Raw genomic sequence first — 26,716 nt, 5'->3', positions numbered from 1 at the left:
AACCATACAAAGTGGACAACGAAAACTGAAGACAACTGTATGATTTCTCAGAGTAACGTGAAATGAATGTATATTTTCCATAAAAACATATAAAGTTTCTCTCTGTTTGGGCCAAGGTTATTATAGTAAACTAAACCTAATAATGATTAAAAAAACTATTTAGTAATCTAATATAAAATAATTAACAAACCTGTTTGAAAAACTAAAACTATACCGAAACTATTACCTTCGACTCCAAAACGAACAAAAATAAAAACCATTATGAATGATGTTATGTTTTTGCCCTCGGCTTTGGCAAAAAATTCCAAAAAGGGGTTTCAAGCTAATGAATCTGGCAGGTAAATGCTGCCAGGAGATGGTGATGTTTCACTATCACTAGCTATCAAGGGGAAAAAAACTCTGCTAGGTAGCTAACTTGATTCTTCTTACATGTACTACTAAAGTTAAAAAGCATTGGATTGGTGTAAACCCCTACTGGTGTGAACATGGGCGAGAGAGAGCTTCCTTCCGCCACATTTTTTGCACCAGTCCCTGTGTTAGTCCTTCTAAATCCAAGTCACATTGAGATTGAATTTATAATTTCAACCTCACCTAACCTGTGACCTTGGCTACGTTCAGATCCCAAACATTCTCAAACATTGCAGATTGAAATGCCATGAATAAAGCTGATGTGATTCCCTATTCTACATATCAAAAATACATGTTTGTTCTACATAGGCTATTTCTATCGGAACGTTCCAAAACGTTGCGTTCTGCTGAGCGCACCCCTTATGTATACCCTATGAAAGTGACGTAATTTACCAGGAAGTAGCCTTGTAGTTTTTTAACTTCGTAGGCTTTTTGAATAGTTTTCAAAAAGCGCAAAAACAGCCATTTTAATATTAATATCAAATCATTTCTGGGTAAGGACCTTAATTGTTTTGAATTAAAATGATAAAAAATAAGAAAAAATTGCTTCTTTACAAAGAGCAATTTCTCAAGAATTGCACACATTGTCACACATTATTCCAACCGCAGAGTGTGGAAATATATATATATATATATATATATATATATATATATATAAAAAAAAGAAAATCTTGGTTTTTGACTGTAATGGACCGCTTAATAAAAGGCATCTGGCAGAAGTAAATTCATCCACAACCATGAAAATAATTCGATATACAGTGCATTCGGAAAGTATTCAGACCCCTTGACTTTTTCCACATTGTTACGTTACAGCTTTATTCTAAAATGTATTAAATAGTTTTTCCCCCCCTCATCAATCTTCACACGATACCCCATAATGACAAAGCAAAAAAATGGTTTTTAGATTTTTTGCAAATGTATAAAAAAAACATTTACATAAGTATTCAGACCCACACTGCTTCTTGACACTGCTCGCTTAACCCGGAAGCCAGCCGCACCAATGTGACGGAGGAAACACCATACAACTGGTGACCAAAGTCAGCGCGCATGCGCCCAGCCCGCCACAAGGAGTCGCTCGAGAGACCGTGATGGGAAAAGGACATCCCGGCCGGCCAAAACCCTTCCCTAACCAGGACGACGCTGGGCCAATTGTGTGCCGCCTCATGGGTCTCCCGGTCACGGCCGGCTGCGACTCAGCCTGTTATTGAACCAGGGTCTGTAGTGACGCCTCTAGCACTGCGATGCAGTGCCTTAGACCACTGCGCCACTCGGGAGGCGAAAGGGTCTGAATACTTAGGTATATAAGTGATCTCTTTCTTATTTTTAATACATTTGCTAACATTTCTAAAAATCTGTTTTTGCTTTGTCATTATGGGTGTGTAGATGTGTAGATTGCTGAGGAAATTGTTGTATTTAATCCATTGAAGAAGGCTGTAACGTAATAAAATGTGGAAAAAGCCAAGGGGTCTGAATACTTTCCAACGGCACTGTATGTCTTAAAATGACCGCGTTTTCGCAAATTATGATATAATCATCAAGCCCATTCAACAGATTAGGGGACAGGAACCGGAAGTATGAAGACGTCACTTGCACATTGTATTACTGCCCCCTAGTTGGAAAAAGTGACATCCCAAAAAAACTATACAACACAAATGCTTCCTAGCCTCCCAGGCATGCTTTCTGTCCCTAACACTAAATAACATCAAAACGAAATATAAATATATTTTTTTATACAACTTTAACTAAATAGAAACAAGCAAATCAGGTCTGAAAACTAACTCAAATGAAAACAGAATTTAAAAGAAAAATAGAAAAAACAAATAGAAATAAAAAATAATATAAAAACAAAAATATAATAATCTTTGAGGGGACTTCCTATTGAATATCAAACAAGATGTCTTCTACTTTGGGCCCTGTTATATATATTTTTTTCTTCAGAAAACAATGATTTACCTTGCTGCTTTGAGAATATCTTTTTTTGTCTCTGCAGTTTGGGTCGCCTCTCAATGACAGGGTTGAAAAATGTGACCTGAACAAAAAGCAATAGTTAGGCTTACCAAGTAAACAGTCTTCATCATAGGAGGGTATCGATAACTGGGTCATGTTCATTAGGGCAAGCAATGGAAAACATTTTAAACCGCTAGCACCGAAAACAAAGAAGAACATTTCTTAATTGTACAGGTCCAGAGGTAGTCCCTCCCTATTTCAGTCTGCTCTGAACACAACCCTGGTGTAGTGTCAAAGTGGGCTACCTCTGCAAACAGGGTTCCCTGGGGCTCCAGGTAGAGACACATGCCGTGACGCTGGTTGTCCAGGAAGTCCTCCAGTCGCAGGAACTTGACGGCACAAAGCGAGCGCCAGTCTCTCCAGTACACCGAGATCTCCAGCTCACGAGACTGCAGGTCAAACAACGCACACAAGGTTAAGCACACACATATGCAAGCAGAGTTAAAAACCCATGCGACATGTTCATGGTGCAAATAGATCTGTGCAGACAAATACCATCAACCTCATTATAATGTGGCAGCGTGATTGAATTTAAACCTTTCTTCAACAATGTGCATTACTAGAAGGCAATTAGTTAACTCGTCTGGTGAACTGAGCAATGCATAAATAGTAGTCTCCGTAAAACACATTGTTGTTGAAAATACCTAAATTTAAATTGCGCTGCCAGATGAGGTTTTGCTATATTTTCCGCACAGATCTGCGCTCTTTTGCATCAAGACAATTTGCCCATAGTAGTTAGCAAGCACAATAAGTGAAAAAACACACACACTAGGGTATTTAAAAAAGGAAAAAGTATACCATTATTCACTAATCAAAAGAACACAAAAAAGTATGTCTGTCTGTGTGTCATACCCTGTCTAGCTCCAGTGTAAACTTCTGATCCCATGACTGGTTACTGACAGGTCTCCAGCTGGTCTGTCCCACCACTGTGTTGTCCAACTTCAGCACAGCACTGATCTCACCTGGAGAGGAACACAAAGACGAAATACCATTTCCAGTCAAAAATCTACATATTACAGTATTGTTCATACATACATTGTTCAAGTGACATGACATTTAAATGAACATGGTGTTCTTTCTTTAGGATAAACTACATAGAGTGCTGCGGCTTTGTATATTTATAGTTTTGCTCCAATCCATACTCTTAAGCTGAGGGGATGATGGCAGGGGAAAATCAGTCACTGGACAGGTTTAAGGTTTCTCTAATGTGTTTTTTTGTCAAGTATGCATATAGCTGCGTCGGAAATGGGCCCTGGTCAGAAATAGTGCACTATATATGGAATAGGTTCCATTTCAGAAGCAACAACACTGACTAAAAATATAAAACACAACATACAATTTCAAAAACTCTACTGAGTTAGTTTATAGAAGGAAATCAGTCCATTTAAATACATGTATTAGGCCCTAATCTATGGCTGTTGATTGTGACCTGTGGAATGTTGTTCCACTCCTCTTCAATGGCTGTGTGAAGTTTCTGGATATTGGCGGGCACTGGAACACGCTGTTGTACACGTTGACCCAGAGCATCCCAAACATGCTCAATGGGTGGCATGTCTGGTGAGTATGCAGGCCATGGAAGAACTGGGACATTTTCAGCTTCCAGGAATTGTGTATGGGGCTCTGCATTATCATGCTGAAACATGAGATAAATGGCACGACAATGGGCCTCAGGATCTCATCACGGTATCTCTGTGTATTGAAATGGCCATCGATAAGGTGCAATTGGGTTCGTTGTCCGTAGCTCATGTCTGCCCATACCATAACCCCACCGCCACCATGGGGCACTCTGTTCACAACGTTCAGCAAACCGCTCACCCACTCAACGCCATACACGCTGTCTGCCATCTGCCCGGTACAGTTAAAACCGGGATTCATCCATTCAGAGCACACTTCTCCAGGTGCCAGTGGCCATTGAAGGTGAGCATTTGCCCACTAAAGTTGGTTACGTCGCCGAACTGCAGTCAGGTGAAGACCCTGGTGAGAACGACGAGCATGCAGATGAGCTTCCGTGAGACAGTTTCATCAGCTGTCCAGGTGGCTGGTCTCAGATGATCCCTCAGATGAAGAAACCAGATGTGGAGGTCCTGGGCTGGTGTGGTTACACGTGGTCTGCGGTTGTGAACCTGGTTGGCCATACTGCCAAATTCTCTAAAATGGAATTGGAGGCAGCTTATGGTAGAGAAATTAACATTCAATTCTCTGGCAACATTCCTGCAGTCAGCATACCAATTGTCTCCTCCCTAAAAACTTGAGGCATCTGTGGCATTGTGTTATGTGACAAAACTGGACATTTTCAAGAGTGGCCTTTCATTGTCCACAGCACAATGTACACCTGTGTAATGATTACGCTGTTTAATCAGCTTCTTCATATGTCACACCTGTCAGGTGGATGGATTATCTTGGCAAAGGAGAAATGCTCACTAACAGGGATGTAAACATATTTATTCACAACATTTTAGAGAAATACGCTTTTTGTGCGTATGGAACATTTAGGAGAGCTTATGAAACATGAGCCCAACACTTAGCATTTTTGTTAAGTATATGTATAAATATTGTAACATTGTAAATCCCTGGATTTCAGATGGTGATAAAAAAAATACATAAATGGATTCACTTATTGATCGAGGGCTGATAGTAGGAGAGACTGCTGGTGTTAGGAGACTCACAAGAGAGATCTTCACTCTTGGAGAGGTTCCGTGCACTGGCGCCTCGGTTGCGGTTCCCCCGGCTCATGAAGGAGGAGCGGGTCTCGCTGGGGCTCCAGCCAGGCAGTGGCACAGAACCGGCTTTTGAACGACCTGGAACGTTCTCAAGCAGGTCCTGGCAGCCCATGAGCCTGACGTCTAATGTGCCTGGGGAAGACGAGAGATTTTGAGAGGATGGGCAAAGCACAGTACTACAGAAATACTGTCCGAGACCTACCAACTTATGGTCATTTTTTTATGAGTACCACTTCAGCGAGGCAGCGAAACCCATGACGGCGTGCGTGCGACACCCACACTGCTCAAATCATAGGCAAATACACCTTTTTTAACCTGATAATGATGTTAGCAGACTGCCTCAGTAGAAATGGTAGACTATAGACTTATGGGTACTTGGTAATTGGCTGCTTTTCAGTAGCTAACTAGAAACACATTTTAAATGGACAAACAGGGCTCTGCCTAGGATTTTTTAACAAGGTGGTGCTGATGTTGACCTAAGGTGAGGTAGGGGAAATGTCCGGATGGGGTTAGTCAACCCTTAAATTATATCAAACAATTTAGCCAATACAGAAGTCTTGTGTTTGAGCCTAAATTAAATTGAGGTGGTATCAATGACACTCACATTTTTTGGGGTTACATTTCAGGGTAATGATTATTCTAGTGAATAGGTGTCTTTATGTGGATAGTCTAGTGAAAATGTAAACTGGCTGCTGAAATTGTGTTTGGGGAGAAAATTCTAAATAATTCAATTACTGGATGCAATGTAGTAGTCTAGCTTACAGTAGAATATTTGGAATATGAAACTACTGAACTAGGCTTATATGAGCTCCATCAAGTTAGGTCCGACTACTAGGCTGCCATTCATTCAACATGCCTTGTCATCATTGGTGAACTGACTACTATCACATCGTTAGCAGCCTACTGTTGACATACAATGACATCAAGAGGACAGATTAAGAATGGAGTCATTAACATAGGCCTACTAATCTTTAAACAGTCTAACACAACTTTCTGTGAAGGATGGTATTAGTGGAACAGCTCTCTCTGCCATGTCGGTGTCATCCACGCAGCAATGCGCACTGAACTACCTCACCATTGCGCGTTTCCTTGCTCGTCAAGGCTCTTGCGCCTACTACCGTTGCGGCCATCAAAGGATGTGCGGGCAAGAAAGCGTTCTCGCTTAGTTGACTAAACAACGCTGCAGCTAACTACCTTCATTGTAATGACTCCTTAGCTGAGAAGCGAACTATGAAATAATACTGGTTATGTGCTTGACAATCACATACAACTTTGGAAAATGTATTTGGCAAACAGTTTGTTCTCCACGTTCCCTACCCTTTTTCCTCACACATCAGTGGTATCAACGGACGAAGTAGAGAGCTGCCAACCAGCTCAAGGGAGGAAAATAGTTCCAGAGACAGAAGAGGAATGAACTAACTTGACCAGACCCAGCTGTTATTGCATTAATGTCTATGGGAGAGCCACCCCCTTAAGTAAACAAGGAACATATTTTTTTCTCCAACAATAAACACCCTGAGTGAACTATCTTCATTTATCCACCACCCTTGATAGGACAACAACTACGGGGGTTGGTCCGGAGTGGAGAGTTAGAGATTTTTTTCTCCTGGCCCAAGTCAAGTCCTCTGATTGGCTCAGCGCTAACTTCAAAATCACAATGTGCTAACTAGAAGCCTATTTTTGCCGATTTTAGGGTTGTTTTTCGTACCAACGTGCTTTGACCTCAAATTGCGTGCATGGTACGGAAAATGCGTGCAGGTTGGCAGGTCTGCTGTCTTGATATATTGGTAACGGCATACTTTTTAAAAGACTGAAATCCAGATGCCAGTATGTAAAACGCTAGAACTTGAACTCCGTGTGAACAACTCAAGTTTTTGCACAAATCTTCCATTGACATTAATACATGATTAAAACTATCGTCAAATTAAGCACGCATATCCCAAGTTAACATTCAGCCCTAAATTCAGAGAGGTTTACAGCATGAAAATGGTGACCACTGCTGTGGGATATCGGCGCGTTACCTGTGAGCGCGGCGGGCTTGGCCACGGTACTGTACTGGTTCTGGGTGGAGATGATGCTGGAGCGCGGGCTGAGGGCGGGCGAGGCCATAAGGGACAGCTCCTCCACTATGCTGCTGCTGCGAGGGTGGTTTTTAGGCAACTCGCTCAGCCTCTCCTCCAGGGAGTACTTGAGCAGGTCCAGCTTCTGACTGGACTCGTTGAAGCGGGCCTGGGCCTGGGGAGAACAGCAAGGTTAAAGGTCAAAACAGGAAAATCTTCAGTAGGCACAAAATGGGTGAAAGCTCTGAAACGGTGCAGGTACTCATTTTTGTTTTCAGTAAAATAAAATGAGTACCTGCACCGTTTCAGAGCTTTGTTTGCTCCCATACTTGTTTTTACAGAGCATGATCCAGGAAAAACACGTTAACAGAAAAGGTATTTTTAATCCTTGAGTTCATCCCAGACATTTGAAAGTGTTTGCTCCCATTTTGGGTATAAGTTTGTTGACAGTGAGTTGTCTAACAGTTTAGCAATAGCTTTAGAATACCTTTTTTTGGTCTAATTGTTCTTGGGGCCAGGGTAGGAGTGTTGACCTAGGATCAGTTTAGCCTTTAAGATCATAATTATATAGACAAGGGGGGGGGGGGGGTGATCCGAGATCAGCACTCTTACTCAAGTATGGCTTTGGTCTATACCTCTGAGTGTGCCCTCTTCTCTGTGACCTTGCCAGAGCCCAGGAGCTTCATGACATTCTTGGCGCCCTCGGCCACGGCTGACTCTATCCTGGCGTGGTGACACAGTTCCTCCACCCGTAGGTCCAACGGGCTGATGATGGGCTTGGCTGGAGAAAGAGGACCTTGTTAGAGTCTTATCAGCACGTTTTCGGCGATCAATTTCAGCAGAATCGCTCATCTTGATCACATAATGAATAGTTATTTCGGATGGAAGGCCATTTGTAGATCAGCAATTCTGCGTAGTTTGACTGCAATGTAGTTGTTCTCAAATACACACTGTGTGTGTGTCCATATGCGTCAAAGGGGATTACACAGGACAGGCCACAGACTCAATGAGTCACAGGCAGGTGTGTGTGTGTGTGTGTGTGTGTGTGTGTGTGTGTGTGTGTGTGTGTGTGTGTGTGTGTGTGTGTGTGTGTCTCTCACCCATGACGTCATTGTTGTCAAAGCTCAACTCGCTGGCCTGGCTGCCTTTGAGGATCTGCATCCTGATGAACTCGATCTTTGTTTTGCTGTCCTGGAGCATCTGTTGAGCGGTCGCTAACAATTTACGGTCCTGTTAGAAAAATCAAAACGCACACTATCAGGTATACACATCTAGCATACAGGCTAACTGTCCACATTTTATTTTACCTTTATTTTACTATGCAAATCAGTTAAGAACAAATTCTTATTTTCAATGATGGCCTAGGAACAGTGAGTTAACTGCCTTGTTCAGGGGCAGAACGACAGATTTGTACCTTGTCAGCTCGGGGATTTGATCTTGCAACCTTTCGGTTACTAGTCCAACGCTCTAACCACTAGGCTACGCTGCGACACCTATCTAGCATACAGGCTAACTGTCCACATCTAGCATACAGGCTAACTGTCCACATCTAGCATACAGGCTAACTGTCCACATCTAGCATACAGGCTAACTGTCCACATCTAGCATACAGGCTAACTGTCCACATCTAGCATACAGGCTAACTGTCCACATCTAGCATACAGGTTAACTGTCCACATCTAGCATACAGGTTAACTGTCCACATCTAGCATACAAGGTAACTGTACAGTGTGACGTTCATTAGTATCTGATTCAAACAGCTTCATGAGAAAACATGAATACAACAACACAACACACCTGACCCAAATTCCACATCTACAAAAGTAGCCCATTTCTCTTCAAATCTCGACCTTAATTGGTGCAACATTTTTCAACGTGCGGATGGAAAAAGTTAATCACTGCAGATGAAAGTAGAATGTCATTGTGTTATCAGTGACCTTCGAAGCATGTACACACTGGCCCGTGGAGTAATCTAGTCGACTCCACCCAGAATTCCTCTGGCGGCGCATGCTATGCTATGCCGGTGTAGCGGGCAGGAAAGGCTTCCGTCTGACAGGCATTTCCTGGCTGACATCAGGCACTGCTATTTCCCACAGGATGGTGCCAATCTCTACAAGCGCTCCGGCAGGGGACCACTGACCGGGGGTCGTCAACATTCCACACCTTATTATACAGCGGTTAGCTCACACAGGGTCAGCTATGGCTGATTTTAGCACTGGGGTCGCCAAAATTCTAAGCTTTAGGGATGGGGAACTTTGAGGGCCACAACAAAAACATCTCAAATCATCATGAGGGGCCACAGTGGCTTGCAGGTCTGCGTACCCACATCCATACCCACACAAACAGTCAGAGCCTGCCCTAGCCTTTTGAGGGCCCTAATTGAAAATAAAGTTTTAAAGTTCATTTCCTGCAATTCTACACATTTTGCCATGGACATAGAGAAAATGTTGCTGTTTTAAAGCAAGTTTGCTGCAATTCTACACATTTTCCCATGTGGCGGAGAGAGGATTTTGCAATTGTATAACTCATTTCCTGTAATTCTGACATAGGTTAGATAGCTGGCTAGACTAATTTAGCGATCAAAAATGTTTTAGCTGACATGGGCCAACTGAGTGACTGTCAGTGACGCATAACCAGAGAAACTGCTGATGCACAAGCAAATTTTGAAAAATGCACCTTGTGTATTGTACGATTCTAAATCTCTCAACTGCAAGTTGAGACTCGGACTGAGTACTTATTTTTTTTATACAATGTTTTGGGGGGAAATTGATCGGCGGGCCTACAAAAGGGGGTGGCCCGCGGGCCCAGTGGCATCATTAGACCTGGGCTTCCAGGTCTAGTATGAGTTTCCATAACCACACACCACTTGCGCTTTGCAGTATAAAAATATATACTGACATTTTAATGATTAAAAAAAATATCTATACACTGCGCTAAGCAGTAGGCACTGCAAGAAGCCCCTGGAGTGACGTAGTGCCTTGTCGAGATATCCCAACGCAGTGGAGCGCTCACGTCTCTTGACCCCTTTTCCCACCCTTACAGCACCGGTTAGATGTCACTGTCATCACTCAGCAAAACGCTTGTCACTCAGTCAGAATCTGGATATTCTGAACTACTTCCGAGTGGCAAAAAAAAGGTTGGGGCAGCAGTGAATGAGGTAGAGAGGGCAGAACAACCAGAAAGTCAAAGTACAGCAGCAGAGTTAGCCACTGGTTTGTGCAGGGTTGGTGGTAACTAACTAGGTAGTCTCCCTCAGCATAAGAGTTGGCTACATAAATAAATATATGTGTGAGAGAGAGAGCGAATACAAAGCGTTATGTTTGGGGCAAACACAACATGTGTACTACTCTTTATATTTTTAAGGATTTGGTGGCTGCATCATGTTATGTTTTTTTTTTAGGTTAAAAAGAAACCAAATAGAGCTAAGGACAGGCAGTCTGCTTTCCAACAGACACTGGGAGACGAATTCCCCTTTCAGCAAGAGAATAACCTAAAACACATTCCTGGGTGGCTTAGTTACAGTTTTGACTAAAATTGGCTTGAAAATCTATGGCAAGATTTGAAAAAGAATGTCTAGCAATGATCAACTTGACAGAAATTGACAATTTTTTGAGGATAAATGGGCAAATATTGTACAATCCAGGTGTGCAAAGTTCTGAGAGTCTTACCCAGGAAGACTCGCAGTTGTAGTCGCTGCCAAAGTGATTCTAACATTTTTTTTAATTAAAAAAAAAAAAAATCTTTATTTTAACAGGGAAAACAGACTGAGACCTGGCTCTCTTTTACGGCTGTGCCCTGTGTAAACAATGTTGACATGTACAGTTTTAGGCATACAGACAAGAACATTTCAAACATACAACAAAGACACAATTCAAAAGAAACAATCACAGACAACATCATATTGATCCTCCATTACATTTTTGAAATGGGCAAGGGACCAACATGTATTGGCTCAGGGGGGGTTGAATACTTATCTAAATCAAGATAGTGTTATATTTTCCGTTATTACAAAAAATATATAATTTCTTCCCCTTTGTCAGAGTATTTGGTGTACATCGTTGACAAAATGACAATTAAATTCCACTTTGTAACATAACAAAATGTGGAAAAAGTCAAGGGGTGTGAACACATTCTGAAGGCACTGTATCTGGCATTACACTCTGAACTGACATTCTATTTGTAGGACGCGTAGGGATGCATTCTGTGCTCAGTCATTCATTTCAAGAGAGGAAGTAGTGATTACACAGGGAAACAATCTGTTCGCGCCTCTCTTTTATAGCTCAATGGGTGATACACTCTTCGTCAGACCTCCACACCCCAAAGTTTTTTGTTTACAGACCTACACAATGGCCTATTTTGGGATCAAAATGGCAAACATCACTGAAAAGTGACGAGATTGCATTCCTGCATATTTAGAATGGTGGTAACTGAGCTCAACATTTTGAATAATGGCTTTTGTGGTCTCTTAAGCTTTGGAAAAACCCTACCTGATTATTTACAAGAATGGTCAAGTGAACAAGAGACTGCAGGGAGGGACTACCTGGACTTGACCAATAAGACACACTCATTTAAAAAATAAATAAAGTTGAGAGCCCTAATGAACATGTCCCCTGAGTTCCCTACTGAAAATGACTTTATGAAAGTCAAAAGGTTAGAGGTCGTACCTTGGAGGAGCCATTGGAGTACATCTGGATCATGTTCTCTGCCCCCTGCTTGACCTTTAGTTCAATGTCGTTCTGCTTCTTCAGGGCGGCCAAGCGGCTGCTGCTGGTGCACATCCTTATCTCGCTGGCCGGGGTGTCCGGGGTCAAAGGGCACTCTAAAAACAAGGTAGAAGATCAGAAGGGAAGATATGAAGCTGGGCTATTAAAACTTAAAAAAGTGATTCTCCGATACTTTTAGCAAGGGATGCACGACATATCGGTGAACATATCGTAATCGGACGATATTAGCTAAAAATGCCAACATCGGTATCGGCCCGATGTCTCGTTTAATGCCGATGTGAAAAACCGATGTCAAAGCTGACGTGCATACCTATATAACGTAGGTACATGACGTAATGACGCCACGTAAAATTTGGCGCTACACGTGGAACACAGCATTCCTAACCTAGCCCACAATGTCTGCTGTGTGGATTGAGCAGCCAACAAGTCGAGCAGTCATTTGAAAGAGTAAGAAACTTTCAGATAATGGAATTCATTCCCCTTGACAATCAACCGTTCTCTGTCGTGGGTCATGTTGGCTTTCGCGATTGGTCGAGCACCGGTACACACTAACGTTACCAAGTGCGCAATCGATCAGATGTTGTCCTACCAGAGTTACACAGTAATAGCGTCACTGCTATTAGCTTCACAACATACTATGGAACACCGTTTGGGTCTTTGCGTGTCAAAAAAGATACATGTCAAATAACACTATTTGACATGTTAAATAAGCTTTTAATTTGACATGTTAAATAAACTTTTAATTTGACATGTCAAATAACACAGTTCTATTAGAATGTTGTGCTTTCTGAATTTGCACATGCAAGCCACGTGCCACCACTACTATCAGTAGCACTGTCAAAGCTGTACAAAAGTCTGCAAACAAGCAAACACCGGCCACGAACGATGTGTTTCCAATATCGCGTTGGTAATAAAGCATTATTTGTTCGACCGCAACTTCTGGAGTAGCTAGCTAGCACCAATACAACCAGCCTGAAAACAATAACCAGTAGAAACTGATGTAATTTTCACTATTCTTAGCAATGATTTAGGAATCCTTGTAAGTAAGTATTAGCTAGGTTGCTTCTATATCAAGGCCATCAGACTGTTAAACAGCCATCACTAACATTGAGTGGCTGCTGCCAACATACTGACTCAACTCCAGCCACTTTAATAATGGAAAAATTGATGTAATCAATTTATCACTAGCCACTTTATATAATGTTTACCTACATTACCCATCCCATATGTATATACTGTACGCTATACCATCTACTGCATCTTGATGTAATTAAATGTATCACTAGCCACTTTAAACAATGCCACTTCATATAATGTTTTCATACCCTACATTACTCATCTAATATGTATATACTGTACTCTATAACATCTACTGCATCTTGCCATCTTGATGTAATGTATCACTAGCCACTTTAAACAATGCCGCTTTATATGTTTCATACCCTACATTACTCATCTCATATGTATATACTGTACTCTTATCATCTACTGCATCTTGCCTATGCCGTTCAGCTATCATTCATTTATATATTTTTATGTACATATTCGTATTCATTCCTTTACACTTGTGTGTATAAGGTAGTTGTTGTGGAATTGTTAGGTTATATTACTTGTTAGATATTACTGCATGGTCGGAACTAGAAGCACAAGCATTTCGCTACACTTGCATTAACATCTGCTAACCATGTGTATGTGACAAATAAATTTGATTTGACTTGTTGTTTGTCTATTGAAATTGAACTTCAGTTCATGAAAAGAAATAGCTAGCCAGCTACTTAACCCTGTTGCCCAAAGCTAAAGTTATAAGCAGCCAGCTAGCTTCATCTGGCTAGTGAGGCTCGACCTAACCGGGTTATGTGTTGTGAAGTTAGCCACAATAAGGATTAGGCACAATAGTGGAATTTGCAGTTTGCCTTCAAAATAAAAGTACCTCGTTGGAAGTGATGCAGAAGGTTACAATTGTTGGAATCATGCCATATTTAGACTAGATAATGTTAAACAAGGTTGGAATGTGAAGAAATGAAATGGGGCATCAGTCTACTCGGTGACACCCACAGAACACAACTGAAGAGTTAATGCAAATATTAGCGTTGTAGCTCTTATCGCGGGACTGTGACTCTGTGAAATCACCTCCCCAGTCAGCCTATTGTTTGTATTGACATTCATATTGCACTGTACAGCTTTACCTAAGGATTGGGGATCAATGAAATGGGGTAACAGTCTACTCAATACATTTTTTCCCAACGTCCTCCTCAGAGTTATCAGACTCCAAAACATCCACGCAGTATTGTTTTTCCTCTGGAATAATGTTCAATACACATAGGTTGACAATAAATGTGGCTCAATTCACAGTTGTTTCAGAGTCCCACAATAAGAGCTATGATGCTAATGTTCTCTGGGTGTCACAGAGTAGACTGATACCCCACGTCATTGATACACAATCCATAGGTAAGGCTGTACAGTGAAATAAGTATGCCCCCAATGCAATTCTAAAGTATAATTCATCCACTGTGAATTCAACAGATTTGTCAAATTAACAAATGATTGTCTTTTGTTGATTTTATATAACAACAACATTCCAACCTCATTTAGTATGATCTATTCAATTATGGCATAATTCTACTATTTGTATTCATTTGCATCACTGTCAATGATATACTTTTATTTTGAAGGCTAACCGCAAAGTCCACTATTGGGGCTAATCCTAATTGTGGCTAGCTTCACATAGATGGTCCGACCACCATTAATCAAATAAGAACTGTCTTATAAATTAGGGTTATTTTAGATGATGACACCGAGCTATATAGTTAGCTAGCTAACGATAGCTACTGAAACGGATTATGTCGTTTTGCTATGTTTTTGGGGAAGAACATTGTTTGCATCCATGAGCTAGCTAGCTTCTTTTTTTTATGACTAGCACTGTAGGTGCGCGAGACAACTTACCAGCATCATAGCATACATATTGATGAATCCTTGTGACATATGAAATACGAGTGATAGTGTAATCAACGTATAATAACTACGTAAAATATTTATTAACGCATGAATTTATTATGTGATGTGCAGTCATATTCAGGTCCTGATTGGTCAACAAGCTTATTTGACACGTCAAATAGTGGCAAAGACCCAAAACGGCGTTCCATAGAAATCATGGTGGAAAATGAAACGACTGAACAAATAAAAAAAACAGCACAGCAAGTAAGTGAAAGAAATAGGTTTTGATTATGTTTTACTGGTAATGGGGACATACTTAAATGCCAACAAAATAACTTTTTGGCCAGCGTGGTGTGCGTGTGTAACCTTTATTTAACTAGGCAAGTCTGTTAAGAACAAATTCTAATTTACAATGACGGCCTACCCCGGCCAAACACGGACGACGCTGGACCAATTGTGCACTGCCCTATGGGACTCCCAATCCCGGCCGGATGTGATACAGCCTGGATTCGAACCAGGGACTGTAGTGACGCCTCTTGCACTGAGATGCAGTGCCTTAACACACACAGACACAGCGGTATTAACTGTATTTAACTGTACTAGAATCCTTAAAAAGGCCACAACATTTTTTAATATCGGTTATCGGTATCGGGTTTTTTGGCAAGGAAAATATTGGATATCGGTGAAAAATGCCATATCGGTGATCACTACTTTTAGCCAGTAATTCTGAAAGTAGTGGTCATGAGCCAAAAGTGGTCCCCGAAAATGGCGTGACTTGACTTTAACATTAATCTGAAGACTGTTATTTATCTAATTAACTATGTTTAGTTGTTACCCTATTAAATGAATCATGTAACAATTAACTCATTAGGATCTGGGGCACCACGAGAGCGGTTCTTTAAAGAGTTACCATCTCCCGAATTAAACTCTAAAAAGGTCTTTACCTATCACATCTATAAACCGTCAACTTATTAATCACAACCTCGTATCATATCATCATTTTGAACAGTCGTAACCTTGCATCTGCAAAAACCTGAGCCTTACTTATGATTCAGAACTACAAAAATTACATTATTTATTTACTAGCTAATTAAATGGGTACACAGGATAAACATACACACTCTGCACTGGTTATTGACTGGAGATGCTGAAAACAGGTCCCTAGCGGAATGACAACAGCATGGATGCTTGTTAAAGAAGAGATGGAGAGGGAGAGAGAGGGACAGAGACACTTAACATTGCCACATTCAGAAACTACTTCCACCTACAATAACCATATACTTTGCACACGAACCACCGCCCGCTTTGAGCAAGAAATCATAAATGTATTTACGTGAAATGCCTTTGTTCGCCAGGGATCTCTCGGTGACCGGGGCAGCCTTGGAAAGGGGGTTGTTTTTTTTTGAGACATGCTTGTAAGGATCTGATTGTCTGAAATGGTTCTAACAACTCTTCTACTGTTGTCCTTCTTCGTAGTTGTCCGGTATCCGGTGACTTGTCGTGTAATCCTGAACAGAGTTGATTTTCCTTCCATTCGCTCTTGAAGATGCTTCTTTAAAGATAGGCTAGACAGCCGTATCGATGGTTCCCTAATGGGTTGATGAGAGTAGCGTAATGCGATGGTTTGAGCAGAGTAACAGGATGGTCCTACTTAAATTCGATTTAGAAGATAACTTACTTAAGACAGCTAATCAGCCGTACCAGTGATTGTCCGGGAGGTGAGTTTATCGTCTCCACCTCGTGTTGAGATTTAAAGTTCAAACCATTTTAAACGCGCAGCTGCAGCTTCACGATTTTCTGGTCCAATGTGTTTTTTTCTTAACCCATCATTTATACAGTTTCCTCGAGAGTGGCGGTTCCGGCAGGCTGGCACGCTCCCTGATCACACTCAGGGGCGGTGATTACTCACTGTGCAAAGTCATGGAAAACAACTCTTATAACTTCTCAAATCGCATCCCTCTCCTAACAAAAACACTTTCATAATCTTTCATAATCTTTCATTTTACATGCACAAGGCATCGTAAAATATATGCAGTGGGTATACTTTCCAAGTTACAGTATTTACTTCATACATTTTTTTATGACGTCACAAAATAAACAAAATTACATTAGTGTTCTATAGATCGCCTCTGACCATTCCCCACGTTCTCTGTTAGAAATATTGTTCCAGTATCTGCTTTTGAATGTGTTAAGAGTTTCAGCGGGAAAAAGGTCTGTTGAGACAAAGCACATTCCTTTGGTGAATTTGGAGAGCGCTGGCACCAAGTGACACCACTCCGGCCCCCAACGACTGGTGTTACCCATCCCTAATATGAGGAAGTGACAAAATGACTTAAAGCATTGGGATTTGTTTCGAACTGTACAGAAGTTAGGGGAACCCGCCGTGGCAGTCTCCGGAGTAAAACAAGCGTGAACTTGCTGAAAACTACATGTGACGGTACTGTACATGCAAATACGACATGCCTGTTTATGGTATGACTGAGAGGCCCTTTTTGCTCAATGCCCCCGATGTCTCTCAGGGTGTTTTGCCACAGTTGTGAGAGCAGTTAAAGTCGGGGTCTTGTTCATTAGGCACAAAACAGAAGAAAATTGCTACGGAAAATGAAGCGTTTCGTGCTGGACGACTTCAGGTAGTCCCGCCGTGTTTTTGTCAGTGTTTTGCTACGGTGAACCCAAATGAACACCACCCAGGAGCTCCATGCTCTCCTCCTGCCCAAGGAGCTGTTGGGTCTCCAGCTGTGTGTGCAACCCACTCACTCACAAAAACAAAAGTGTATAACTTCAGTCAAGCTGCAGTGCTAAGGCATGAGCTCACTGCTTTTCGTGCCTGGGCTCGAATGGCTGCTGAGCTGAACACCTCCTCAATACCCCGAAGAGAACCGAGTGAACACTGCTTCATCATACACGTGGGAAAATAAACCTGCCTGACTGGCTTTTCCTGGCTCGTGACAGTTTGAGGGCTAAATTTCATTTTTCTGGTAAAATTCAAAATTAGCAATAACAGGTCCAATTAAAAGCTTAGAAAGTGGAATTGACTTGACCCCATAGCATCACATCCCCCCTGCAACGCTACATTGAAATGGCACCACAGCTGACAAGCTCTAGGCCTATACCCAGTCAACAGCACTAACCAGTTAGCATTCAATTATCACACAACACCTTAATGAGAAGAGCATACTGTTAAACATTGGGGTCTCTGCAGAATCTTTAAAACGCCTCAGGGGTCGCAGATTCATTCAAACACAGCCTAATGATTCATTTAATCACCCATTAAGCTGGCAGTGAATCTCTGTGGTTGCTTTAAATAGGGGAGATGAAAGAAGAGTACGTCAGGTTGCTCTAGGCAACACCAGTCATAAAGTCTGACGCTAATGAGAATGATTACGGGTCCGCAAGGTTCCTCAGACAATATGACTGAACTGTGTTCAACATCAGATAGACGGAATGTCAGCAGATGCAAATATAGATGGTGGATACTCAGCCATGTTGTGTGTGTGTGTGTGTGTGTGTGTGTGTGTGTGTGTGTCTGTGTGTGTATATATATATAGAATGTATTGCAGTCACCATTGCAGTCCCAACTGACATTTGATCATCTGTGTGAGTATTGCAGTCACTAAAGCAGTCCACACTGACATTTGACCATCTGTGTGTGTGCGCATCTCGTGTGCATCTGAGTGTGTAGCCACACGTGTGCCTGTGAACCAGGGCTTCCCTCCAGAGGAGAGGGGTTTGGTCGAGGGTCAGGACCAGTCAATGGCCTCCTCCTCTCCACAGCCCACGCTGGGCCGGCCGACAAGCGCTGAGTCACTGAATAGCAAGCAGGGTGATGTCACTCCTGGAGCGCTGACAGGGGAACACTCCCCAAGACAAATGCCTGATCCCAGGTCAGCCACAGATAGGGGAGCCCTCGACATACACTATATATTGACCTTGCGTAGGCTTAAACACTGGTATACACTGATTTATAAGGCCATATTGGGTAAAATGCCATTTTATCTCTGTTCCTTTTTAGTCAGGTCAGTAAATAAATATAAATGATGGTCCCATTCTGATTTGCTTCTAACAGTACCAAAAATTAGAACAGGTCATGGTAAAAACAGTTTTAGTTACTTAGCACTGTGGTCCTGGAATTCTCTCCTTAACATTTTAAAATGTGATGATCTAGTTTCGTTCGTGGAGTTTAAACACTTGACCTATGTATATATATATATATATATATATATATATATATATCATAGAAAAGCGTAATTGTTTTTAGGCCAGCTGTTTTTAGTCAAGATGTTTGTGTTTTTAACAAAATGTTTTTTGTTGTACTGTATGTGTGTTTATAGTTTTGTTTAATGTTGTGTTAGTGTATGTAAGTTGTTTTGTCTGAAACATTGTTCCCTCTGCTGCTATTGGACCAGGTCTCTCTTGGAAAAGAGATGTTCTCAATGAGAAAAAAATCTGTTTAAATAAAAGGTAAAATAATACAAAAATATATATATTATATATTAGAGGTCGACAAATTAATCGGAATGGCCGATTTCAAGTTTTCATAACAATCGGAAATCGGTATTTTTGGACGCCGATTTGGCCAATTTTTTTTTTTTTACCTTTATTTAACTAGGCAAGTCAGTTAAGAACACATTCTTATTTTCAATGACGGCCTAGGAACGGTGGGTTAACTGCCTTGTTCAGGGGCAGAATGACAGATTTGTACCTTGTCAGCTCAGGGATTCAATCTTGCAACCTTACGGTTAACTAGTCCAACGCTCTAACCACCTGCTTTACATTGCACTCCACGAGGAGCCTGCCTGTTACGCGAATGCAGTAAGAAGCCAAGGTAAGTTGCTAGCTAGCATTAAACTTATCTTATAAAAAACAATCAATCATAATCACTAGTTAACTACACATGGTTGATGATATTACTAGTTTATCTAGCCTGTCCTGCATTGCATATAATCGCTTAGGTACACGTTGCTCCAACCATAAACATCAATGCCTTTCTTAAAATCAATACACAAGTATATATTTTTAAACCTGCATATTTAGTTAACCTGTTATGACTAGGGGGCAGTATTTTCACAGCCGGATAAAAAACGTACCCGATTTAATCTGATTATTACTCCTGCCCAGAAACTAGAATATGCATATAATTATTAGCTTTGGATAGAAAACACTCCAAAGTTTCTAAAACTGTTTGAATGGTGTCTGAGTATAACAGAACTCATTTGACAGGCCAAAACCTGAGAAGATTCCATGCAGGAAGTGCCCTGTCTGACAATTTCTTGCCCTTCTTGATTATCTCTATCCATTACAGAGGATCTCTGCTGTTACGTGACACTTCCTACGGCTCCCATGGGCTCTCAGAAGGCGGCAAAAAGCTGAATCGTGGCTTTGCAGGCTCTGGCTGAAAAAAAGTAGCGCGTTTGGATAGTGGCTGGTTACAGTACTGTGAGACTCAGGCGCGTGCCCGCGTCGACCCCATGCTTTGTTTTCTTTCGTCTGTTTACCTAAACGCAGATTCCCGGTCGGAATATTATCGCTTTTTTATGAGAAAAATGGCATAAAAATTGATTTTAAACAGCGGTTGACATGCTTCGAAGTACGGTAATGGAATATTTAGAACTCTTTTGTCACGAAATGCGCCATGCTCGTGACCCTTATTTACACTTCGGATAGTGTCTTGAACGCACGAACAAAACGCCGCTGTTTGGATATAACTATGGATTATTTTGAACCAAACCAACATTTGTTATTGAAGTAGCAGTCCTGGGAGTGCATTCTGACGAAGAACACCAAACGTAATCAAACTTTTCTAATAGTAAATCGGAGTTTGGTCAGGGCTAAACTTGGTGGGTGTCTAAATAGCTAGCCGTGATGGCTGGGCTATCTACTCAGAATATTGTAAAATGTGCTTTCACCGAAAAGCTATTTTAAAATCGGACACCTCGATTGCACAAAGGAGTTCTGTATCTATAATTCTTAAAATAATTGTTATGTTTTTTGTGAACGTTTATCGTGAGTAATTTAGTAAATTCACCGGAGGTTTGCGGGGGGTATGCTAGTTCTGAACGTCACATGCTAATGTAAAAAGCTGGTTTTTGATATAAATATGAACTTGATTGAACAAAACATGCATGTATTGTATAACATAATGTCCTAGGTGTGTCATCTGATGAAGATCATCAAAGGTTAGTGCTGCATTTAGCTGTGGTTTTGTTTTTTGTGACATTATATGCTAGCTTGAAAAATGGGTGTCTGATTATTTCTGGCTGGGTACTCTGCTGACATAATCTAATGTTTTGCTTTCGCTGTAAAGCCTTTTTGAAATCGGACAGTGTGGTTAGATAAAGGAGAGTCTTGTCTTTAAAATGCTGTGAAATAGTCATATGTTTGAAAAATGGACGTTTTTGTATTTTAGAGGAATTTGTAATTTGCGCCACGCCTATCATTGGATATTGGAGCAGGTGTTCCGCTAGCGGAACATCTAGATGTAAGAGGTTAATATTGTCTGCTAACATGAATTTATTTTAACTAGGGAAAATGTGTCACTTCTCTTGCAAACAGAGTCAGGGTATATGCAGCAGTTTGGGCCGCCTGGCTCGTTGCGAACTGTGTGAAGACCATTTCTTCCTAACAAAGACAGCCGACTTCGCCAAACGGGGATGATTTAACAAAAGCGCATTTGCGAATAAAGCACAATCGTTGCACGACTGTACCTAACCATAAACATCAATGCCTTTCTTAAAATCAATACACAGAAGTATATATTTTTAAACCTGCATATTTAGCTAAAAGAAATCCAGGTTAGCAGGCAATATTAACCAGGTGAAATTGTGTCATTTTGCGTTCATTGCACGCAGTCAGGGTATATGCAACAGTTTGGGAAGCCTGGCTCGTTGCGAACTAATTTGCCAGATTTTTAAGTAATTATGACATAACATTGAAGGTTGTGCAATGTAACAGGAATAACATTTGGTTTTCGAGATGATCGTTTCTGGAGTCGACCATATTAATGACCTAAGGCTCGTATTTCTGTGTGTTATTATGTTATAATTAAGTCTATGATTTGATAGAGCAGTCTGACTGAGCGATGGTAGGCAGCAGCAGGCTCGTAAGCATTCATTCAAAATAGCACTTTCGTGCGTTTTGCCAGCAGCCCTTCGCAATGCATTGCGCTGTTTATGACTTCAAGCCTGTCAACTCCCAAGATTAGGCTGGTGTAACCGATGTGAAATGGCTAGCTAGTTAGCCGGGTGCGCGCTAATAGCGTTTCAAACGTCACTCGCTCTGAGACTTGGAGTAGTTGTTTCCCCTTGCTCTACATGGGTAACGCTGCTTCGAGGGTGGCTTTTGTCGATGTGTTCCTGGTTCAAGCCCAGGTAGGAGCGAGGAGAGGGACGGAAGCTATACTGTTACACTGGCAATACTAAAGTGCCTATAAGAACATCCAATAGTCAAAGGTATATGAAATACAAATCGTATAGAGAGAAATAGTCCTATAATAACTACAACCTAAAACATCTTACCTGGGAATATTGAAGACTCATGTTAAAAGGAACCACCAGCTTTCATATGTTCTCATGTTCTGAGCAAGGAACTTAAACGTTAGCTTTTTTACATGGCACATATTGCACTTTTACTTTCTTCTCCAACACTTTGTTTGTGCATTATTTAAACCTGTTTCATTATTTATTTGAGGCTAAATTGATTAAAAAAAAATAAATAAATAAAAAAAAAATAATAATTTTAAAAAACGGCCGATTAAATCGGTAAAGGGTTTTTTGGGCTCCAATAATCGGTATCGAAAAATCATAATCGGGCGACCTCATATACACACATATATATATATATATACACACACACACAGACACACACACACACACACACTGCTCAAAAAAATAGAGGGAACACTTAAACAACACAATGTAACTCCAAGTCAATCACACTTCTGTGAAATCAAACTGTCCACTTAGGAAGCAACACTGATTGACAATAAATTTCACATGCTGTTGTGCAAATGGAATAGACAACAGGTGGAAATTATAGGCAATTAGCAAGACACCCCCAATAAAGGAGTGGTTCTGCAGGTGGTAACCACAGACCACTTCTCAGTTCCTATGCTTCCTGGCTGATGTTTTGGTCACTTTTGAATGCTGGCGGTGCTTTCACTCTAGTGGTAGCATGAGACGGAGTCTACAACCCACACAAGTGGCTCAGGTAGTGCAGCTCATCCAGGATGGCACATCAATGCGAGCTGTGGCCCGGTTTGCCGTGTCTGTCAGCGTAGTGTCCAGAGCATGGAGGTGCTACCAGGAGATAGGCCAGTACATCAGGAGACGTGGAGGAGGCCGTAGGAGGGCAACAACCCAGCAGCAGGACCGCTACCTCTGCCTTTGTGCAAGGAGGAGCAGGAGGAGCACTGCCAGAGCCCTGCAAAATGACCTCCAGTAGGCCACAATGTGCATGTGTCTGCTCAAACGGTCAGAAACAGACGTGACAGAGTCTGGAGATGCCGTGGAGAACGTTCTGCTGCTTGCAACATCCTCCAGCATGACCGGTTTGGCGGTGGGTCAGTCATGGTGTGGGGTGGCATTTCTTTGGGGGGCCGCACAGCCCTCCATGTGCTCGCCAGAGGTAGCCTGACTGCCATTAGGTACCGAGATGAGATCCTCAGACCCCTTGTGAGACCATATGCAGGTACGGTTGGCCCTGGGTTCCTCCTAATGCAAGACAATGCTAGACCTCATGTGGCTGGAGTGTGTCAGCAGTTCCTGCAAGAGGAAGGCATTGATGCTATGGACTGGCCCGCCCGTTCCCCAGACCTGAATCCAATTGAGCACATCTGGGACATCATGTCTCGCTCCATCCACCAACGCCACGTTGCACCACAGAATGTCCAGGAGTTGGCGGATGCTTAAGTCCAGGTCTGGGAGGAGATCCCTCAGGAGACCATCCGCCACCTCATCAGGAGCATGCCCAGGCGTTGAAGGGAGGTCATACAGGCACGTGGAGGCCACACACTACTGAGCCTCATTTTGACTTATTAAGGACATTACATCAAAGTTGGATCAGCCTGTAGTGTGGTTTTCCACTTTAATTTTGAGTGTGACTCCAAATCCAGACCTCCATGGGTTGATAAATTGGATTTCCATTGATTATTTTTGTGTGATTTTGTTGTCAGCGCATTCAACTATGTAAAGAAAAAAGTATTTAATAAGATTATTTCATTAATTCAGATCTAGGATGTGTTATTTTAGTGTTCCCTTTATTTTTTTGAGCAGTGTATATATAAAAAGTATGTGGACACTCCTTCAAATTAGTGGATTTGGCTATTTCAGTCACACCTGTTGCTGACAGGTGTATAAAATTGAGCACACAGCCATGCAATCTCCAAAGACAAAAGTTGACAGTAGAATGGCCTTACTGAAGAGCTCAGTGACTTTCAACGTGGTACTGTCATAGGATACCACCTTTCCAACAAATCAGTTCGTGAAATTTCTGCCCTGCTAGATCTGCCACGGTCAACTGTAAGTGCTGTTATTGTGAAGTGGAAACGTTAAGGAGCAACAATGGCTCAACCACGAAGTGGTAGGCCACACAAGCTCACAGAATGGGACCGCCGAGTGCTGAAGCGTGTAGTGCGTAAAAATCGTCTGTCCTCGGTTACAACACTCACTATCGAGTTCCAAACTGCCTCTGGGAGCAACGTCAGTACAAGAACTGTTCGTCGGGAGCTTCAACAAATGCGTTTCCATGGCCGAGCAGCCGCACACAAGCCTAAGATCACCATGCGCAATGCCAAGCGTCGGCTGGAGTGGTGTAAAGCTCGCCTCCATTGGACTCTGGAGCAGTGGAAACGCGTTCTCTGGAGTGATGAATCACACTTCACTATCTGGCAGTCTGACGGACAAATCTGGGTTTGGCGGATGGCAGGGGAGCACTACCTGCCCCAATGCATAGTGGCAAATGTAAAGTTTGGTGGAGGAGGAATAATGGTCTGGGGCTGTTTCTCATGGGTATGGGTAACGCTACAGCATACAATAACATTCTAGACGATTCTGTGCATCCAACTTTGTGGCAACAGTTTGGGGAAGGCCCTTTCCTGTTTCAGCATGACAATGCCTCCGTGCACAAACCGAGGTCCATACAGAAATGGTTTGTCGAGATCGGTGTGGAAGAACTTGACTGGCCTGCATAGAGCCCTGACCTCAACCCCATTGAACACCTTAGGGATGAATTGGAACGCCAACTGTGAGCCAGGCATAGTCATCCAACATCAGTGCCTGACCTCAATAATGCTCTTGTGGCTGAATGGAAGCAGGTCCCCGCAGCAATGTTCCAACATTTAGTGGAAAGCCTTCCCAGAAGAGTAGAGGCTGTTATAGAAGCAAAGGGGGGTCCAACTCCATATTAATGACCATGATTTTGAACAGAGATGTAACAACGAGAAGGTGTCCACATACTTTTGGTCATGTAATGTATACAGTGACATCATGCCATTTAACAACTGACCCAAGACCTGTTTAATGTTTTGTAATTCTGCTGGTTATGTTGGGAGTGAAGGGGGAGCTGATCTGACATCAGTTATCAAGAGCAGACGTTAACCAGAACTTGGCTGCTGAGGAGATGACCTGAGGTCAGTTCCTAGTTCCAAGACGCCTTATGACATTCCTCTGGCCATGAGTAAGTTAACAAAAGCCCTTTCTCATCAGATAAGGGATCAATGAGTCAGGCTAAATTTGTTCCCCCTTAAGACTAGTATTATATAGAGAAAGGTCCCCCCCATTTCCAATGACTAGTAGAATATGCAATAGCAGCAGAGAAACCCATTCCTTCTCTCCCATTATCAATTTGAGAAAGTATTCCCTGCCCATCCACAACAACACAATAATGAATTTCCCCAGTTCCAGTAACACGGTAAAAAAAAAACATTGTTGCGCACAAATTCACAACAGCAGGTTCCAACAGCCTCGAAAGTAACTAACGGAGGCAATAACACAATAAGGAATGTGGGATGTATCAGTGTCAGCTCCTAGAAGATGACGCACCACAAAAGAGTGCATTCATTGTGTGTAGGTCCTATTTGTGTATCCTGTGCATTTGTCATGCATTGTGTGGACTTGTGTTGGTGCTGTCAAATGAGTAATTATGTGCTGTATCATGTAGTGAGTGTCCTTGTACCAAGAAATACCACAGCTGAAGTAGGATGCTGCCAAAATATCATATCACTATATTTTTTGATTTGACGTTATGCTGGCATTTTATGTTTTGCTAAATTTGCTTTTTATAAGTAGTGCATGACCCTAGGGTGGCAACACATTCAGTACATTCTAAGTGTTTTCAAATGGGGCATTCTGATTGTTTTATACTTTTCAATCAAACTTCAACCCACATTTTTCCCCCCAGCATTTTCAATTTCTGCATTTCCTGCACTCATTTCAGATCATTTCCACACTGCCACGTAGGGCTGCACGATATGGGCCTAAAAAAAAACCCGAGGCCTTATTTTTAACCAAATATTTCAATTGCAATTTGACTTGCGATTTAGATCAAAACAATTGGGTGAAACTGTAGGAATCATGGAAATATAATGATTATTATAATTCTATAGTTAGAATACAATAACGGCCACTTTGAATACAGTGTTGTGTGACATGACAACAAATGAAAAAGCCAGGGAGGTGTTATTAAGAACCAAAGTGTTGGTCACCGTTTCCTAGGGGACCCTATAACCTTTGGCTACATTCAATGTTCTCTTAGCTACTTCATGTAGCTACCATATTCATGCTTCATCTCTTCTTCTTTGATTTAGAATATAATGTTGTACAGAAAACATGCCGATTTAGGCCTCCACCATCACTAGTATCAGGCTTTA

At 41.8% G+C, this 26,716-nt stretch overlaps 1 protein-coding gene across 2 annotated transcripts in view; it reads right to left on the bottom strand.

Annotated features, from left to right (window-relative positions):
* LOC106568990 (serine/threonine-protein kinase N2) overlaps positions 1 to 26,716 on the bottom strand; it is a 56,855-nt gene that overhangs the window by 9,363 nt on the left and 20,776 nt on the right. For both annotated transcript variants that reach the window (XM_014139924.3, XM_014139923.3), the window contains exons 3-10: positions 11,860 to 12,014; positions 8,296 to 8,425; positions 7,831 to 7,976; positions 7,157 to 7,370; positions 5,082 to 5,267; positions 3,268 to 3,377; positions 2,661 to 2,804; positions 2,362 to 2,437 (exon numbers count right to left, since the gene is read on the bottom strand). In XM_014139924.3, the coding sequence (XP_013995399.1) occupies positions 2,362 to 2,437; positions 2,661 to 2,804; positions 3,268 to 3,377; positions 5,082 to 5,267; positions 7,157 to 7,370; positions 7,831 to 7,976; positions 8,296 to 8,425; positions 11,860 to 12,014 (1,161 nt within the window). The remainder of the gene's footprint in view (positions 1 to 2,361; positions 2,438 to 2,660; positions 2,805 to 3,267; positions 3,378 to 5,081; positions 5,268 to 7,156; positions 7,371 to 7,830; positions 7,977 to 8,295; positions 8,426 to 11,859; positions 12,015 to 26,716) is intronic.

This window comes from Salmo salar, chromosome 14 (assembly GCF_965601325.2).
Source record: "Salmo salar chromosome 14, fSalSal1, whole genome shotgun sequence".
Lineage (NCBI taxonomy): Eukaryota > Metazoa > Chordata > Actinopteri > Salmoniformes > Salmonidae > Salmo > Salmo salar.
The sequence above is the reverse complement of the archived record's forward strand: the minus strand, read 5'-3'. Positions and strand labels throughout refer to the sequence as shown.